The sequence below is a fragment of the Leopardus geoffroyi genome, chromosome B1, assembly GCF_018350155.1.
Source record: "Leopardus geoffroyi isolate Oge1 chromosome B1, O.geoffroyi_Oge1_pat1.0, whole genome shotgun sequence".
Taxonomy (NCBI): domain Eukaryota; kingdom Metazoa; phylum Chordata; class Mammalia; order Carnivora; family Felidae; genus Leopardus; species Leopardus geoffroyi.
Window position 1 is genome coordinate 114,230,380 of NC_059327.1, and position 19,365 is coordinate 114,249,744.

Consider the following 19,365-nt stretch of genomic DNA (forward strand, 5'->3'; position numbering starts at 1 on the left):
TTTAACAGCCAATGAAGCTAGGGCATAGAAAGGTTAAGAAGGTTACCTAAGACCACACAGCCAGTAAATGCCAAACTGGAATTCAAATTTAAATCTGTTTGATTTCAAAGCCTGGCAGCCTTACTGACTGACTGGAAATGTTCTTTCAGTAATAAACATAAAGCAATAATGAGTAAAAGTTCAACAATCTTTTATCATATTCACTTTCGGTAATCTCCCTACACATATATATGTGCCTCTAGGTGACAGGGCCAATTAGCCCCACCAACACCTCAGTTTAGGTTAAAGAAGAATGTTAATAGTGACTTGAAATTTGCTCACATGGGAATCTGGAGTACAGAGGCACATGGCATAATACTTGAATCTGCACACACAGCTACCAGCTGAACTTTGTATTTTAGCCATGAAAAGATTTGCTAACCTGTAAACTTCTTCAAAGGTGTGATAAAAGAAGGTAACATTTTCTTCTTGGCCACTCATATAAATATCACCATTACTCCTGAAGTTCGCATGCTAACTACTGACAAGCACCTTAATTTTACAGATGGCAGCAAAAGAAAACACTACTTGAAATGCAGAACATTTCTTTATCTCTTTATTATAATTATTTTGTATTTATGGATCCACCCCCAATCTCACCGTATTCTTTATAAGTATTCAAGATTATCATTATCACGTATATTGTTATAGCTGGGGCAGCTGTTCTATTTAAATAGGCTCATGGAGAGTGAGTGATGAAGGTAGTAAAAAGCTACCTTCTCAGACATTTATTTATTAGAAGGCATAGAAGTGTTTAAACTCTCTTTTTCAGAAAGGAAGCAAAATATGCACCTGATCATACTGATGTGACTTGATTAATTCAGATATGATTTACTCATGTGCCAGACACTATTCTAAGCCATGAGGATGCGGTAGGGCCCTGGCACCCCAGTGTGCATGTTCTAGTGAGGGGCACAGCAGGGAATAATCGTGCCTATCTCCTGGTGTTGGAGGCCATAAAATAAAATACAGCTCTGCAAAGGGCCAGGGTGGTCAAGGAAGAGGCCTGCTGAAGAAGAGAATTTGATAGAAAAAAAACAACAACAACATTTTATTCTTACATTTAAAAAGTGTAGTAACTTAAAATAGTGAGTAACAGATAAATGTTTCACACTAATGCCAAAGAAACCCAAGTATAGCACTCTAGATATGCAAATCCTTCGCACAACTGGATAGCAGTTCTCTTACCTACTGCCCTTCTTTCAGAGGTAATTTGGTAAAATATGCAAATGTGGGTTTCTTTTACTCTGTCAGTGACAGAAACCCCTAAAGAGCCTAAGTCATTGGAACGTTGATAAAATGGTACCTCCAATGGAGGCTTTATACACAGGCCATTAGGGAAAGTGTGTGAATGTAGGCATTTGTGTATGATTTGAACTTTACGGCTTTCATTTTAGGGTGAAAAAGGAGCTATGGGAGAGCCTGGACCCAGAGGACCCTATGGTCTGCCTGTGAGTTCTGTCTCTTGTTTCCACCTCCAGCATGCATAGATGACCTGACACCAGCACGGTTAACCCTTCCCTCGTGGGGCAGACTAACCACATTAGAGGAGCAGAGAATCACCCACTAATTCTCCATGACACCAGTGTAACCATGTCCTTCATGGGTCATATTCACATCTATTCTCAGACACACACACACACACACACACACACACACACACACACACTTCTGGAGATGGAGAGGATCACAGATTATCCACTAGATCAAAGGTACTAACCTGAAAGTCAGATTTCAACATGCTCCCTATGCCATCTCACTAGGCGCCCATAATTGACACTTCCTTGGAAGGTCACTGCCAAAAGTGGCTGTGAAAGTGTCACTTAGTTTCTTCAGACTTTATCTGTTCCCATAGGTTATTGACTAAAACTACTCTTGCTAATAAAAGTTATTTCTCAAATTGATATTTACAATGACTTCGATGTTTCTGACCTTTCTAAAGTACTGCAGTGATAAGAGATCTTTAGAACACAGAATGTTAATAGTGTTCTGTCTTCTGAAAATTCCCAATTATATGGTCTTCAAACTGAGGCTTCAGGTTTACTTCAGAACACTATTTTGGGGTTGATTATAAGTGATTTGATAGGGTAGGGTAGGACTGCAATAGAAAAACATATACTCCATTCAAGTTTTTAACCCCTATATACCTTCCACATGCCTTATAACCTTACAGTTTTTATGAACCAAGATATAAATTTAAATCAGGATTACTTCAGTGCTGAAAGAGATGCTGATTTTGAAAGAGATTACAAAATCTAATTGACGGAATTAAAGCAACTTTTCAGGCACTTTGGATGGCCCTGTTGTGTGACACAATAGGGTCTTTGCCCTGGCAATGTTGCACAACCGTCTTATGACTCCTTTTATATTTGGGGATCATGGATTGACAAAGTTTACTTAACAACAGTTTTTAAGTTGTGACCCTCACACCCTCAATATTTATAGACAAGGTGCCCATCTAGCCAAATTAAAACGATACTTAACAATAAGCAGGTTTCACATTCTTTACTCATTTATAAACCAAGTACTAAGTTATCAAACCAAAGCAGTATTGATTTGCATAGTCTATTAATGCTGGTATGTTTTTCAGTCAACTAAACAGCATCTGTGTTTTCAGCTTACTCCTGGATTGATAAAGTGGATACCAAGCATTAAACTTCAGCGAAATATCTGCCTATATAACCTAATACATAATAAAAAAAAATATTACCATGACCCTTAACTACAGCATTAACAGTCCCTTCACTTGATTTGGTGAGAGAAATTGGTATTACTAATCAATAAACACTCTTTTTCACATCTCTGAAGTAGTTGTTCTAATACTAGTGTTGCATGTCCAGGCAGCCTTAAACAAACACTAACCTATTCATGAAACTTAGGAACACTAATGTAGCTACTATGGTTCTTTGGCAGGGGAAAGATGGAGAGCCTGGTCTTGATGTAAGTAACTTGTACAATGAACATCTTCCTATGACAATAGATGCTGATGGTCTCCATCATCAATAACAGCAAGAATACCTTTTTCTAGGCACGTAGTTATTCGTACAGCGTATACTGCTGTGCGTGTAGACAGCAATATAAAATACGCCACTAGTGTCTGCATGAGATAAACAGAAAGGCCAAACACAGAATTAGTGTAAAGTTAATAACTGACAGTTAATAATGGCACTTCAAAATACTTTCCCAAATTAGGGACACCCCCTGCACATCGGCAGTTGAATGACTGATTTTAAACTCTGCGGAAAATTGGAATATCTTTCACATGCTACCTTTAAGGAATGGTGTGCTGTGTTTATTCTCAAAGCTGCTATGCAATATTTTTTCCTTTTAGCATAAAGTGTCTATACACCTTATAATAACATAATTCTATAAAAATAGAGAATGTCAAAAGTATATGCCTCTTGAAATGATCACTTTATTATGTGAATATAATAGTAGCCTGTATTATGTAGTACTATTACATTAAGTAATAGTAGTTACTTTTTCTTGAGCACCTGTTATGTACAAGCATAAAATGCTGAGGTAAGTGCTTTGCCCAAGGCCACACAAATCAGTGAACTTGCCAGGATTCACACTAGGATCCTGATATTCTCTCCACTATACATATTTTAGGAGAAAAAGCAACAAATGTGTTTTATATAGATAACTGAAATGTTAGACAGCTATTGCTTCAAAGTGCTACTTTAACTATCTAAATTTTGAGATTATTGGTCATGCCATTTCTCTTCATATTTGCGTTCAAGAACATGAAGTCTTACCTTTTTTTAAATATGATTTGGCCACAGTTACATTAATAGTTCTTTTTGGTTTGCTTTTTATCCTATAGGGCTTCCCTGGTCCACGAGGCGAGAAGGGTGATGTAGGAGAAAAGGGAGAAAAGGTGACCTCTCCATTCTAGCATGTGCCTGTTTGATTTTTCTCATGCCATGTGCTTTTCTGTTCAACCTGTGTGATTCTTTCATACACCTAATTTTTCTCCATCCTGTGCTCCAAAAACTCACTGATGCCTGATCTAAAAAACCAGGTCTTCACAGAGCAATGAAGGCTATGGCCCTAGAAATAAGGGCACAATCTAGCATAGAACAAAAAAATTTAATCTCCAGATTGCCAGGCTACAGTCTTTTGACCACCTGGCACCAATTTGTTGAAAGATGTAATGTCTGGGGATTCTTGAAAATAAAATAAAAAGGCATTTATTACATTAAAGTAAAATTAAATAGCCCAAATCTGCAAGGGTCTTCTGGCAGAGCTCACCTACCATGTAAAACCAGCATCTAATTTATATGGACAACATTCCCAGTAGAGAGACAAAAGATGTGTCCTGTGTCGTGATTGATTGGAAAACGGAGAGCAAGCAGTGTGACTGATAAACCCCAGTGAGTCCACCATTATGCAGGGGGTAGGACTCACCACCTCCAGATGCTGGAGATATTTTTAAATGAAGATATTCGTGTATTTTATGACGTTAGTGTTTAGGTTCTATATCAGGACCATTGGCTCCAGGGGATATAACAGCCAATATCAGGCAAATTGGTTTTATGTCTGAAAGCAAAATTTGGATTATGGATTTTTAAAAACATTTTTTCCTTTCCTCTCCCCTTTGGACAATAGTTTTGGGCCTTGAACAGTAATTTTTTACATTGAGTACAGCAAGAGAAGTAAACAGAAACTCAGTACCTTCATAGAATAGTGAAAATCTTATAGTGGATGAAATTGTACTTTCCCAGTTCAAATTTAAACCAATTCTATTTCTCAGATTAATTTATGTCCTGCTGTACTTAACAAAACACTGTTTTCAAAACCCTATAAATTCTCTTTAACGGTGAAATTTATTGCTGTTGAAAACAAGGCCAGGGGCGCCTGGGTGGCTCAGTTGGTTGAGCATCCGACTCTTGATTTCAGCTCAGGTCAAGATCCCAGGGTTGTAGGATCAAGCCCTGTGTCAGTTGCACACTGAGCGTGGAGCCTACTTAAGATTCTCTTTCTCTTTCCCTCTGCCTCTCTCCCCCACTCAAGCTCTCTCTGTCTCTAGAAAGGAAGAAAGAAAGAAAAGAAAGAAAGAGAGGGATGGAGGAAAGGGAGAGAGAGACAAGAAAGAAAGAAAAGCAAGGCCAAATTAGAATTGTCAAAGAAAGAAGGGTATTAAGCCTGCTGTGCGTTCTTTAGGCCTTAGACATTACTTAGTTTCCCACTGGTAAGAGAGCTCATGTCAGTGGTTATGTAAAAGCACCATCATCATCATTATCAATATCACTGCATTTATTGAACATTTATTATATGCTTTCCCAAAAGCTTTATACATGCTAAGTCTTTTAATCCTCATAACACACCCCTGATGTTGGTGCTGTTACAGTCCCCATTTCACAGACAAGGAAACTGAAACCTTAAAAAAGTTCTTTTCTTTTAAATTATAAATGCTAATGATAAAGTATACATGTTTTGGTTTGAGATAAATTGTACATGTGAGCCTTTAGCCCAAGGTGTATGTACTTCAAAGATTATAGGCATTTATTTTATATTTACCTAATGGGTTGTATGAGTCTAAAATCTTAGTCACTCAAAAGTATGTCACCATTGTGGGGATACTCATTTTAATGATCTTTTAAATAAAGAAGAAATTATCAGTATTATAACTTATGAAAGCAAAGCTACAAATTTAATCCTCAGAATAATATTAATCACTCATACAAAAATATTTCCATATTTCAGATTCCATGATTAGAAGTTTTACATTCAGGAAAATGAGATCCAAATGTGAACACTTTATGTATATCATTTTTTGACATGGGAGATAAAAATTAGCAAGAGCCCTCATGTGCTCATGCCCATAAGGACAGATGGTTTTGTGTCACATAGGGAATCACTAACTGCTACAAAATTATGTTGATTAGTAGTAATGCTGATTCATTATTCTTTGTACAATAGTGTCTGTTTTCCATAAAGCTTGAGGTTTGCTAAAATATTACTGAAAAAGGATTCCTACAGCCTGCTAGAGTCAACATTCGTATGACAACACTTTTCTGTCAAGTATTGATCTGTTGACTTACCAAATAATGAATTGAATTCTAAATTATTAATACTCAACACACCTGTCTGACCTGTGTGATGAAGAGTCCACCGCCCGCTGGGAAAGAAAAGCTTACCCAAACAAGTTTAAATCAATTTTATGTCCTGGCATTGACGTTATTTGCTGAGGAAAGATATTGACTGAACTCGCATGAGTGAACAATTTAGTCCTAAATGCTCCTCCCATCCTACTTCCTGTCACACCTGCTCGCATTTCACCCTGGATTCTTAGGTCTTTGTCTTTGATCGTGATTAACCAAACCACACGGAATTTCTCTTTTTCCCCCAGTATTGAAGAAACCCAAATGTTTTTGATTCTGAGCCTTCTGATGCAATCTTTTTGGCACACAGGAGATAAATGAAGAGCTTTCACTCACACAGTCAGAATGAATGCATTAATTTGAATGCATATCTCATATATATCTTATATGTCTCTGAATATTCATGTTGTTTTTGCCTCTGAAATTATCCACTTTTATTGTAACTGCCTTCCTGAGTGCAGAATGAATACACTAATCTAAATATGCATTGCACAGTATTTTGTATTCTGTACAGCACCAACTTCTTGTCTATAAATATGCAGAGATATTTATGTTAATAAGAAACAGCTGAGGTGCATTCCTTCCTTCTCCTCCTTTTGCCTCCTTTCCTTAATTCCTCCATTCCCATGATCCATGCAGATTTCCACAACCTCTACCTTGATGCCTAAATACTAATTTCCAGGGCTACATTCCTACTATGTAATTATCCTTCCTACCTCATTTTTTAGTATTAGCTCAACTGAGTCCAAACTGCTTTTCCTTCTCTTGAACAGATTTTTTTTTTTTTTTTGGCTTTTGTTACGTTGTAAGCTGGAAACCCATTTACCATTGTGAACACCTGGCATGAGATCTGTAAGAATGAATTAAAGAACATTGCTGGATTTATAAATAAGTCCATATCTTCAATTGGCATGGCTGAGAAGCATTAGCACGTTTAAAATTTGTTTACCTGACCTTAATAAAGTATTTGCTTTTAGTTTCCTTTAAAAAAAAAGTTAAAAGAAACAGAAGGTTATTTTAATATACTGAATATTTTTTAATGAAAGCTACAAAAAATAATGTCATAAAATTGGATCAAAAAGATAGAGGTTGTTTATATTCATTCCTTTTCCTCTGGCTCAGTGTAGCTTTCATCTGTTATAGGATTAGAAAAAAGCAAGCTGACAAGGTATTGAAAATTGGGTATTCATTATTCCTCTGAATTTGACCTGCCACTGGCTGGCTTCCATACAGTTGGTATCTGTCATCCTCACCAGATCCGTGGCAATAACACCTCATAGTTCACTAGGACTATGGCGCTGGGGTCTAAGTCAGCTCTTGATGTGTTGGCCTTTTAAATCTTCTGCTTTCATCTTGTTGACTATCTTAAGTAAAATCCTACATATCACTGCCCAGAATCCATTGTCACTCTGAAAGAATGAGTTATCTTTTATAATATCATTCCTTACCTAAACCAGAAAACAGTGGTAAATGCCCTTCCAGACTTTTATTGGCTACACCATCTTTTGAGTCGCCATTATTTCCCACCCACCCCCAAATAAAACTTGTCTTTTATTTAAACCCTTATATCCACAGGGGGAAAAGGGAAAGAAAGGCAAAAAGGGGCCTAAAGGGGAGAAAGGAGAACAGGGTGCTCCTGGATTAGATGCACCTTGCCCGTTGGTATGTCTGACTCATGCAACTGTCTCCAGATGTCATGTGTAAAGGAACAAACTGGGAGAAGAGCAAACTGGAGGGACATGCAACAGCAGGGGTGCTGATTGGGATTGCTTAACACGGACTTTAAGATACCAGAAACATCTATCTCGGGCTATCCTGGTATATTCCACGCCTTGTCTCTGACCACCAGCTGTGCTTGGTTTCTTAACACTCAAATATTGACGTGCAATTGGAAAGTGAATGTGGGACCCGAAGAGAAACTAGTGCTATTCCGTACCACTCAAAAGACAAAGTCACTATTCCCAGACAATCCCTAATTACAGGGATATGTCGAGCTCTTATTTTTCCCAACTTCAGTGGATGTTACTTTGTCCTTCAGCATTGCTCCTCTCCCAGCCTTTCGTTATTGTAGTTATTTCTTTAGCAGAATTTGTGCTTAAGTGATTTCTTGTGTTAGTAACGTTATGAGTTAATCTTTACAAACAGGGATTCCGTGGCGTTAAGGGGGAAAAAGGGGAGCCAGGTCAGCCTGGCCTGGATGGGCTGGATGCCCCTTGCCAATTGGTACAGTATTTCTCTTTCCTACCACCCTGCATGCGATTCCTTTGTTTATGACATATTCATCTGTATCAGTGTAAAGTGGTACTTCTGGAACAAGCTTTACATGATAAACACACTACATGCATGTGCATGAAGAGCTCCTTCAGCAATTCTGCAGAGTGAAGAGAGCAAGCACGCATTTCTGTCAATGCCTGCGAATTAATTTCCTGACCTTGTTCTCACAACTGACACGATTGCCATGTCTGCGTTCTGGGGAATATTAATCTAGTCAATAAAGGATTAATGAATACATTAAAACTACCTAAAAAATCTTCTACGTAAAGGTACTGCTAGGCCATAACTTTGGGTTCTACCCCTAAATTTAGCTTTTTTTTTTTCTTTTTCTCTGAAAGAAATAAAGGCATTTTGCCTCTTCCACTAAATTTCTGTCAGGCCGTAAATAAGCCAGACCTATAGAGTTAAGTTTCTGTGGTCAACTGTTAACCGGTTCAAGGGAATGTTGTTCAGAGACCCTAGGGAAGGAAGCCAAACTTCTTTGAGCTTCTAAAGATGGTAATAGTCTGCAGCCCAACCTTCTTTGTCACATAACCTTTTCAATTTAATGGTCTCTCCTTTTGAAACTCACTTCCCTAAAGTAGACAGAACTCCCCTATCCCCATTGGCATGAACTCAAAATCCTCCTTATACTAAAATCTAAAATTCTACTGGGTGATCCTCTCCTTGTACCAATCTGGCATTACCAAGTTTTTCCCAGATATCTTATAAAGCTATTTCAAAGTGGGTTTTTTTTAACATTTAAAAAGAAAGTATATTCTGAGGTATAAAAGAAAACTTTTTAGGGTTGTGTCATACTTATTGATTGATTGTTATACTTGGTCTGCATGTTTTTATATTATTCTTCAGTCTAAGCATGATTCTTTAAAGAAAAAGTTATATTTCTTAAGTCTTTAAAGAGATTATATTTATAGGTAAAATGTATTTGGCAAATAATTACAATTATAAAATATCAATATGAAAAGCCTAGTCTTTTATTTTGTTTCCTTGTTGTTGATAATAAATAATACCTTATAATCATTTTGTTAGGAGAAAATACAAGCATGCCTCGTAAACTATCAACTCTTTCTGCCTTATTTATATCATTTGTATCTGAAGAGTGCTTACACCTTAAAATAAATTGTGCAACATTTAAACTCCCTTGTTTATTCAGAATTTGACGACCAGCTTTTAAGGGATTTTAATTTAAAAATTGACAAATGCCATGGATGATATCTTACTGTGAAGATCTAGATGGGCTGCCTTTAAACTGAGTTAATTGAATATGTTCTATGTTGTTTTCAATAGAGAAAAGCAAAAGGCACTGGCATGTGAAGAGCTATAAACTTCAGATAGAAATGGTTCATCATTGATTCATTATCATGCATTCAACCATAGACCATAGTGACCAAGAGGAGGAGTTATTTCTATTTATTTAATAAAGATAATTGTAAAATGTGTTTTAATGAAACGAACAGGAATAGTACAAATTTATTACCTAAAGGTGGAACTGAGTAGACCACTATGCTTTTGTAAATTTCCTTTTTTCAAAATTAGATGTAATTTTTTTCTATATGCATTTTCAAAAGGTGTCCTCACTCTAGAAAATATTTGCATTTTCTTCACTTGAACTAACGTTGGGTATTTTTTGGGGAGTTGAAAATTAGAAAAAAGATGCCTACAACTAAAGCCACCTAATGGGTAGAAATCTATTTTTTTTTAAGCTTCTGAGCATGTGAATAATGAAGTATGTTCACTTTTGCGGAGTCTGAGGAATTCTTGCTCTTCTCTTTAAAACAGGGGCCAGATGGATTACCTATGCCTGGCTGTTGGCAAAAGGTAGGCACTACAGAATTATTTCTGAAAGAAGCACTCTCCCTTTCTCTTCACCTGGCCTGTTTTTTTCCATTGAAAATGGACCTTTCAAATTTGACATTCCTGGAAGTTGTTTGGGCATTAAAAAGCAAAAGATTCCATATCCAGGTTCTTGCTTGATTAATATGTCTACTTCTGACTTCTTCCTAAACTGATAAGTGAAAACAGTTCTTAACAAACATTGTAACTTGGAAACCTTCCCTATCAAATCCTTTCTGTGCGATGGAAAGGGGCAGTGCATCTTGACAGTGGTTTTATCAATAAACCCCTTGTCCTCCTACTATTTATAACTATCCTTAATTGTGGTTCTTTTCCTATATGTGCTCAATTACTTAGGCAAACATGCAAATGCAATGGTAGAACCCTGCCAATATTAATCACAAAGCTGAGAAAGCAGAAAGTGTAAACATGTTTTTTTTTTCCTCCATTGATGATTTATTTAGGAGAATCTGGTTATACTTAAGTTGGTGTTTTTATGATAATCAGTTTATTCTAGCCTCTTCATGTGGCTAGCCATGGTCACTGTGTATATATCCTGTCTGGAAGGGAACTTCATAGACGACCTTCTATGTACAAAGGCTATATGATGAGCCCTTTTATATAGGAGACAGAATTTTACTTAATGCTCACAATAACACTGTAGGGTATTATTATCCTCAATGATGCTAATGAAGAAACTGAAGTTCAGAGAGGTTTCTGAACTTCCAAGGGCAAGAGCTAGTATCCAGCAGAACAAGAAGTGGACGATGGAAAGCAATGGCAGAACTTTAAGCAGGGAGGAGTTCTGTATGCGCCGTGCCAGTCAGAGACTACCAGACCTTTACACAATAACAGTGTGAATCTAATTATAAAGAACCGTGCATATATGCTACTGAAAGATAAAGGAATTCCACTGATGGAAAAATGAGCTAGGGGGAAGGATCATGCTGCTTTGATCATGTTGAAGTTTTCTCTCTAACACCTTGTGGCTTCTTGAGTGATTTTTGACAGGCATGCCTCATTGGCAAAACTATACAGAACTCTAGGATTGCAGAAGATGAAGGGAAACTTGACTCTCCTCCTTGTGTCTCATCTCATCAGCAGGATGGGTGAGGAGAAACTGTGTAACTCACTCTACCGCTTAGCTGCTTCCCGCCCCCCGGCTGGGGAAAGAAACCTTCTCTCGGGAGCGTCATTTATTTAGCAGCTCTCCATACTCACTTTCAGCCAGTCAGATAATTAGCTCCATCACAGCTGAGGTCAAGGGCTTCTCAGGAAGATGGGCCTATCATCATATTCTTCTTCACCTGAGAAAAGTATCCTTCATCATGAGAACCCCTGTTCTCAGAATTTTTAATACCATCCTGAGCTGGAATTACCATTTACTCTTTAACCGTTGACCTGTCATCTAATACTGTAATGATTTTTTAATACAGTCATAGGCACTCTTTACATAGAGTGAAATGTTGAAAGGCTTACTTTATCCAGCCTCTGACACTACTCAGAACTTGCGTTTACGTATTTTATTGGCCACTTGTAAATCACCTCCATTTTGTGAATGCGTAGTAATAATGGCACAGAGCAAAGGGCTCATCATTTTTTGGTCCATGAAATGGCCAAACCTAGTAGTAATATGAGTAGCATCGGAAAATCAGAAATTTCCCCTTTAAGGACTCTTTTTTCACAGAATAGGCGCTATATTCCACATAGGATTAAGGACTTGTTAAATCTAACGTCTTCTTATATAAGGAACTCAGTAAGAAAACTTCAGTACTGTTTACCGCACTTCCCAACACACACAAATGTAAATCACTGTGATCAAACTTGTTCAGTATCTCCTCACTCCAAAAAAGAAGGAAGAAGAAGAAGGAGGAGAAGGAGGAGGAGGAGATTGAGAAGAAGAGGAAGAAGGAAAGAAACAATTAGAAAAATAAAATGTTCTAAAATCTCTTATGTGATCCCAAATTTGATTTAGTCAAATCATACTTTTAAGTGATATTTTTTAAAGAAGTCTAGTAGATTCGTTTTAGTCCTGTTTTATGTGGACCACCCTTTTAAACACTGTTATGTTTATTAGCCTCTAAAGCACGGTGGTAAATGTTTGACTGAAAAGTCATAGCGTGGGAGCAGGGGTAAAGTATTGTGATTAATGAGCAAGTCTCCTTGGTCATGCTACTCCCAATACTAATTTCTCGTGCAAAACTATTTGATCTTTGTTTAAATTACTTTTCTTTCTAGATATTGTTCCGTTTTCTAAATTTTAAAGAATAATAATATACCAGTTCACAGTGTAATTCATACAGTGAATAAATGGCAGAATTTATGGTTTAGAAAGTACTTTCAGGCTATTAAAGTTATCCATTCTCATTCAGAGATGAAAAATTATGTATTAGGAAAAATACATACAGCCTTCATATTTTTTAATGTTTCACTAAATGGGTTTAGTTTTCACTTAAACAGGCAGACAGGTTTTCAGCAAAACCATCCTAAAGCAAGGTGACACAATTTTTTCAGCTAAGTCTTAAAATTGGGGGAGGGAGAATCTTTAAAATTCCGTAGATTTTTTACAAAACATCGGTAGTCAAAAAATCCATCTATTTTCATTTTGAGCTAAGTGAGAGTTTGGGGAAAGGAGTACTTCCACAGGCACATCCTCTAGCATTGACATGACATGCAGAAACATTGTGGCGGATGCCATCTCCAGAGGTCATAAACTACCCGGCCTCTTAGGCACACCTACTATAGCATCTGTTTTTCTTGGAGAGAGAAAAACAAATGTTTGTAATTAATGAACTGGGCATTCTACTTTTCTCATTATTTTTTTCCTTTGTTTTTTGACTAAAAGTCAAGTTCCCCAAGATCTGCTCTATAAATGTATACCTCAAAGACCATTGTCCCTCTGTTCCCTCAGATTTGACTTTAGCTCCAGGAAAACCTTAATAATTATGGCTGTTGAAAATGAGCAGCCAGAGATTTTTGGTACCTTAGGTCACAGCGGAACCTCCAATACAGCTTTTTTTTTTTTTTAAGTTTATTTATTAGAGAGAGAGGGAGAGCGAGTGTGAGTGGGGGAGGGGCAGAGAGTGAAGGAGACAGCGAATCCCAAGCAGGCTCCACTCTGTCGGTACAGAGCCCAACGCAGGGCTTGAACCCATGAGGCGTGAGATCATGACCTGAGCTGAAACCAAGAGCTGGAGGCTTAATAAACTGAGCCACGCAGGAACCCCTCCACTACAGCTTCATGACCTGATAGCAGGCAGGTTTTACCTTGTGTACCATCCACAGCAGGGCAGGGCTAGCAAAGAAAAGGGGAAACAAGAACCGTAGGATATTATAGTCAGGTGTGGGTGAAGTAAACAGTGTCCCTGAGGGCAGAATCCTCAGCCTCATTCACAGTGGGTTCTAATACGTGGAGAAGGTTATATAAGCATAGAACATGTATTTTAATTATGGCACATATGTGATAACATACTAATTTTCTGCTTTCCCAGAATTGTTACTGAGACAAACCACAAACTTCTTAGTGGCAAAAGAAAAATGTGTATTGAACCTAGGATGGAAATTTTAATGACACCCTAGGGTTTTAGAAAAGTAATGTTTGGGACACACATCATTTGGCTCATTGATTTAAAAACAAAAAAACTATATTCAGGGTTCTACCAATTTTCTTAAAATAAATGTTAATTTAGAATTGTTATTCTAGACCACTAATTCTATGTATGTCTCTTCTGTTGTTTGTTTTTCTGCAGTGATGAATCTAACCTTCCGAGCATGAAGTTGTATATATAATGGTCCACTTTTTATATTTATAGTTGAAAATCGAATTGCAGATTTTACAAGTCTGAGATATGTTTACATATAGCTGCTTCTTCCTGTTTGCAATAGTACACATGTCCATCTTTTCTCCACTTCCATCTGAAATTGGGCAATATGTGAAACCAGTGAGAAGCCTGCAAAAAATATAGATCAGTATCTCTTTACCTTATGTGAAGATATGTATTTAAATGGACACATCAGTGATACAGAATGATTGTTCTTGCTATTTTCTTACTTTGGGCTTGTTAATTGCATGGACAAAAAGTGCCATGAAATAGTTTACATGAAATCGTGACCAAATATGGACTCGAAACTACAAATAGGTACTATACTAACTGATTTTAGAGTTTATTGTCACATCCCTACTCACCTCACTGTTAGCATTGATTGGTGCCCCCACCACCCATTGAAACTGACTAAAGAAAGCATGAGTGTGCCAAACCTGCTTGACGTTCAGATGCTAGCATGCCGCTTAATGAGTCTTTTGATCACATCCGAGCCTTTATTTCTTTTGTCATCTCAAGGGGGTTACACCATGGCTTATTGCCAAAAAGAGATAAGGTGGCGGAGAGCACACACACAAATGGTCTTGTATTTTGAGGGAGCTGCAGTCCCAACTGCAGATCTACCTACAGCTTCCAGTATTGTGGGCTCACGTGGCCACCTTGGTTGAAACATCAAGGGATTGAGCTGGTTGCCTCCACTTATTTTTCCTTGGGCTGACCTTGGCAGTGAAGACAAGGGAAGAGAACCGCTTCAGCATCCTGCGCTGTCTCTCCTGTGACCAAGTAGGAAAGAGGTTTACAAATGCAGACACCCGGAACAACAGACTTTTAAAAAAATAAACTGAATTCCAACAAGTGTTAATATGGGTGCTTTTGGAAACTGACAGAGGCATATGGCACTTCTTTAGGGTAGGAGGTTCTTGGAGTGGCAGCCCCCGTTCCTGCGGACAAAGGGTGTGTACATCCCACCACAGGGAAGGGGTACCACTCCCGAGAACGGCTTGGCTGAAATAACCTCTTCTGAAATTGTAGGGAGCTCACCCTACAAGCTCTACCGAAGCTGATGCTGTCCTTCCTAACGATATCCAACTTACTTCAAACATTTTCTACAAAGTTCTAGAAACAGATATTTTTCATTCTTTTTTATACTTTTCCTTTCTAGTTCCAGCAATATTAAGAAAAGATTTCTTTCCATTTTTGTCACATTTGTTTTGAACAATTTTTTAAAACAAAGTCTTCTAAACCTAAAATAACTTGGTAGCAATAGCCAAGATGACTTTTTACTAACTTCTCTCTTGTTTTGAATAACTGAAGAGAATATAAAAGAAGCTCCACTTTCAGTTCATTGTAAAGCATTAAAGTTAAGCAGGGTTTTTTAGTACTTTTTGACTTTTTTTTCATATGATGACTCTAACTTACATGGTGATCATCAGTTAAGTAAAGATTTGGTCACATTTGATAGTATTAACTCATTTCTATTTCTTATAATTCTATTTAGATCTAAGTTTTGTCCATATTTAGATTTCTTTATCTTTTTTTTTTACATTTTTGTCTTATGCACAGACCAAATCTGTATGTCAGAAAGCTGTGAAATATAGTTGCCATAGAGTGTTTTTTTCAATTACTTACTCAAAACGATTAATTGTATTAGACTGAGCATTTCTTTGCACAGTAAAGAGTTGGTAAGATGTTTTGAAATGGCTTAATCTGAGTGGAAGGGTTACATTAGGAGAAACATCATCAATGAGGAGTAGTCCATAGGACAATATACTCTCTCTCCTGACTTAATGCCATTTTGTGGGAAAATTTCTAGTTCCATTCATAAGTTTTCACCACCAGAGGGGAAATGAACTCATCATCAAGTTTATGGTGACAACAGTTAAGACATGACTATAAATAAGACAAAAATCCTAAGATGCTTGTGATCTCTTTAATATTATATAGCCAAATGTTCAGTTATACAAAATGCCTCCTTTTTATTTCTAATAAGTTTTCAAGATTGGAAAGATGTTCAAACTCTTAGATCAACCTAATTGGTAACATTTCTAGTAACATTCCACACTTGAAGCCAATTTGGCATTTTTAAAACAATAGAGTACATTTATTTCCTAACCATCTGTTTGACATGGTTAGGAAAAAGTATTGTTCAGTGTCTGCAACAATTTGTCTTAATGGTTTGGAAATATGGACTAAAGCGGGTAGGACTACTGTCTCTTCAGGAAAACAAATAATAGTGTCTTGAGAAAAATCTGGTGGCTATATTTCTTTCTCTCTTTCTTTCTACTCCTATAGTAGAAAGAGGTATTGAGATGAATCACTATTGAAAACTTGCACAGCTTCAAAACAAAATACCTCAATATCAAAGAGAAACATTTTATATAAATTTTTTTTCAAATGTAGCCCTTTTAGAATACTGTTCTGTCCTATGTGTGTATTGGGGGGTTTGCTCTACAACTGATTTGACAATATTGATTTTTATTCTATGAGTAAAGGAAGTCGTAAACTTCCGTTGCATTTATTTCCTTGGGAAAAACAAAGAGATGATAGTACTCCTCTTTGTTCGGTGAAATTATTAGGTGTTAACCACCACGGATAGATAGTCTTCAACTTTTGGTTACAAAAATATTTTCAGCCATCCATTTTGTCATCAGTATAGAGAACCCTCAAATAATTGCTGAATGAACTAATAAATTATGCCGCTGGTGTATGTGTTGGCAGATATATATTTTTCTTCAAGATTTCCAACCTTTAGTTTGTATTATTGGATAGAGGATTGAGAAAAAATACATGAAAGACATTGGCAATAAGTCAAAATCTATTTCTATTTCTGATAAGCATCTTTTAAGAATGCCAAATTGGTATGTGTTTTAACTTCAAAATTGTTTTCCATCCTTGTTGGTGCTAATATATTTTCTTTTCTTTATGGACAATGCAACTCTACTATGGATAATTGTGTTTCTCTGTTTGATAGCATTCCTAAACTGTTAGTGTGTGATTTTATTTTTGAAGTTCATGAATTTGCTGTAATACTGTTCAATGACCAGTCTTTCTTAATGTAAAACAAAACAAAACAGTGTACCTATAGATGATGTGTGCCTACTCGAATCATGGATCTTATTTCATGTTCATTTCATATACCATGTGCCTTTATCAACTTTCATCCTCATCTTTTAGCTTATTTAATTTGAGTAAGTCTGACAAAACCAATGCTAGATAAGTCTAACACATTCATAGAGTACCTGACACACAGATATGCCTGAATTTTCTTCTAGCTTTCATTTCCATTATGAGAAGCTGTCTTGGAGGATTTTTCTTTCTTATTTGATTTTATAGAAAACATAAGAATATCTTGGATTTCTACCAAAAAAAAAAAAAAGTCTGTTCTTGAATTTACTTTCTGTGCATGATGTTCTGATGGGACGGTAAGCACTTATGCATCCGGTAGTTCATTCTACATGTCCTCTGTCTACAATACATACATATATCTGCTAGTTTGGAAAATAGTCAAATCAGCATGTCAAGATCTATGGGAAAATTGTCTGGTCTCTTATGTTTTTATCACTTAAAAAACGTGATTAATTTTCCAAAGTTTTTTAATTTTACTCTTGTACCATAAAAAGTTAATATTGCCTTTCATCCCCCCCCTTTTTTTTTTTTTTGCCAATTTATATTCTCTTACCCAGAAATAAGTTATGCTTGAATGGTGGGTGGTGTTTTGATATTGTAGTAAGCGATCGTAGGAACATGCAAATACTGATATTTGAAACCTTGTTTTTCTTTATGTCTTGATAACCAAGTTATATTAATAATTAACATTACCAAAAATGAACTTTTATAATTTCTACCAAAACAAAAAACCTCTGCTATCTCTAAAAAGCCAAGTCCATAGCAACCTAACTTTATGTCCTCAAAAATAATTAAGAACAATCACATGTGATTCTGGTTATTAAAATCATTCATTTCTAGTGGAATTAATATACTTGACCGATCATGATTCCATTGTATTATTTTAAAATGTAAGAACCTTACATCCCTTTTTTTCCCATTTTATTGACATATCTTCATATTGGCTAGATTTACTATATGCCATAGCAGAGATAAACTTCCAACTTAAATTTTTGGTAGATTTTGTTTTTGCTAATCCAATACTAAAATATTTTAATGGCATTTCTGATTTTTTTAATGTATTTAATGCATAAGATTCCCTATGCTGCTTTATTGACAGAACTGTCTTTTTGGGAATAGGAAGACTTTTCAACCTGACCTGTTACATTTGATTTATAGGTAAAGTAACAACATCTCTCAAAATGCAGTAGATATTCTCACATATCTCAGAAATATTAATAAATTGGATTCACAAAAGAATGTCTTAACCTATTGTTGACATTTATGTGAATATTCTTTATACTGTTGTAAATGTTTCATCCAACTTAATAACGTTTTAAAAGATGTATGTATCTGATTTTCCTTTAGAAAATATTATATTTTTATTTGTATTTTTTACATTTGAAAGTTCATCTCTATGTGCAGCTATTTTTATATTGCCAAAAAATCACATAAATACAAAATAAGAGGAAAATGCAAAAAAAAAATATTTTGGCAAGCATTACACTGCATATTTTTCTTAATGTTTTGTGGGCCAGTCTCATGTAATTGATTATTCTAAGAATGTGTGGTGTCTTATCACTGTAAATATGGCACAAACCTGTTTTTCTCAGTAGTGTAAATAATTGAAAGATTGAATTCTTCCTGTTTGGTTTCTTGTTTCAATTTCATTATAATTTCTCCAGCTGACATTGCTGAATCAAAAGACGTATGATTTTTGATTTGCAGTTTGGGGATAATTGCATTGTTTCAGTTTCTAATTTGTTTTTATTTGCTTTTTTAACTTGTTTTCAGGGTTCCTAGTTTGTGAGAAGTTGATCTTCAGAATTATTTTTACACTATTTATGACTTATTTTCATAATGTAAAAAGTGTGTAATTATTCCAATATTAATCCAAACAATGGTAATGAATTGTATTGTTATAAAGCTTTATTGATGTTCATGAACACGTTGGCTTGTTTTCTCTGATTTAAACACAATGCATAAAGAACTGTGTCCTGTTCTACAATATTACAATGTCACCATTCAACTTAGTGCCCATAACTAACTATGGTGATTTGCTATTAAAAAAAAAACACAAAAAAAACCCTACCATTTTCTGTTTATTAGGTTATGCCTCCAGATTGAGCTTCTGTTCTAAACTCACTTTTCTTCCAGGATTCTTCATTTTAGTGAATTAAGCTTCC

The 19,365-nt window shown here is 36.1% G+C and overlaps 1 protein-coding gene across 18 annotated transcripts in view; it reads left to right on the plus strand.

Annotated features, from left to right (window-relative positions):
• Positions 1-19,125, plus strand: part of COL25A1 (collagen type XXV alpha 1 chain) — a 468,462-nt gene extending 449,337 nt beyond the window's left edge. For 9 of the 18 annotated variants that reach the window (XM_045470716.1, XM_045470732.1, XM_045470707.1 and 6 more), the window contains 6 exons: positions 1,437-1,490; positions 2,953-2,979; positions 3,866-3,919; positions 7,722-7,808; positions 10,200-10,238; positions 14,003-19,125. In XM_045470716.1, coding sequence (XP_045326672.1) covers positions 1,437-1,490; positions 2,953-2,979; positions 3,866-3,919; positions 7,722-7,808; positions 10,200-10,238; positions 14,003-14,005 — 264 coding nt within the window. In that variant the 3' untranslated portion in view covers positions 14,006-19,125. Of the gene's footprint in view, positions 1-1,436; positions 1,491-2,952; positions 2,980-3,865; positions 3,920-7,721; positions 7,809-8,291; positions 8,370-10,199; positions 10,239-14,002 lie in introns of all 18 variants that reach the window. The other 9 variants (XM_045470805.1, XM_045470740.1, XM_045470802.1 and 6 more) reach the window with 3 other exon arrangements.
• The last annotated feature ends 240 nt before the right edge of the window (positions 19,126-19,365 follow it).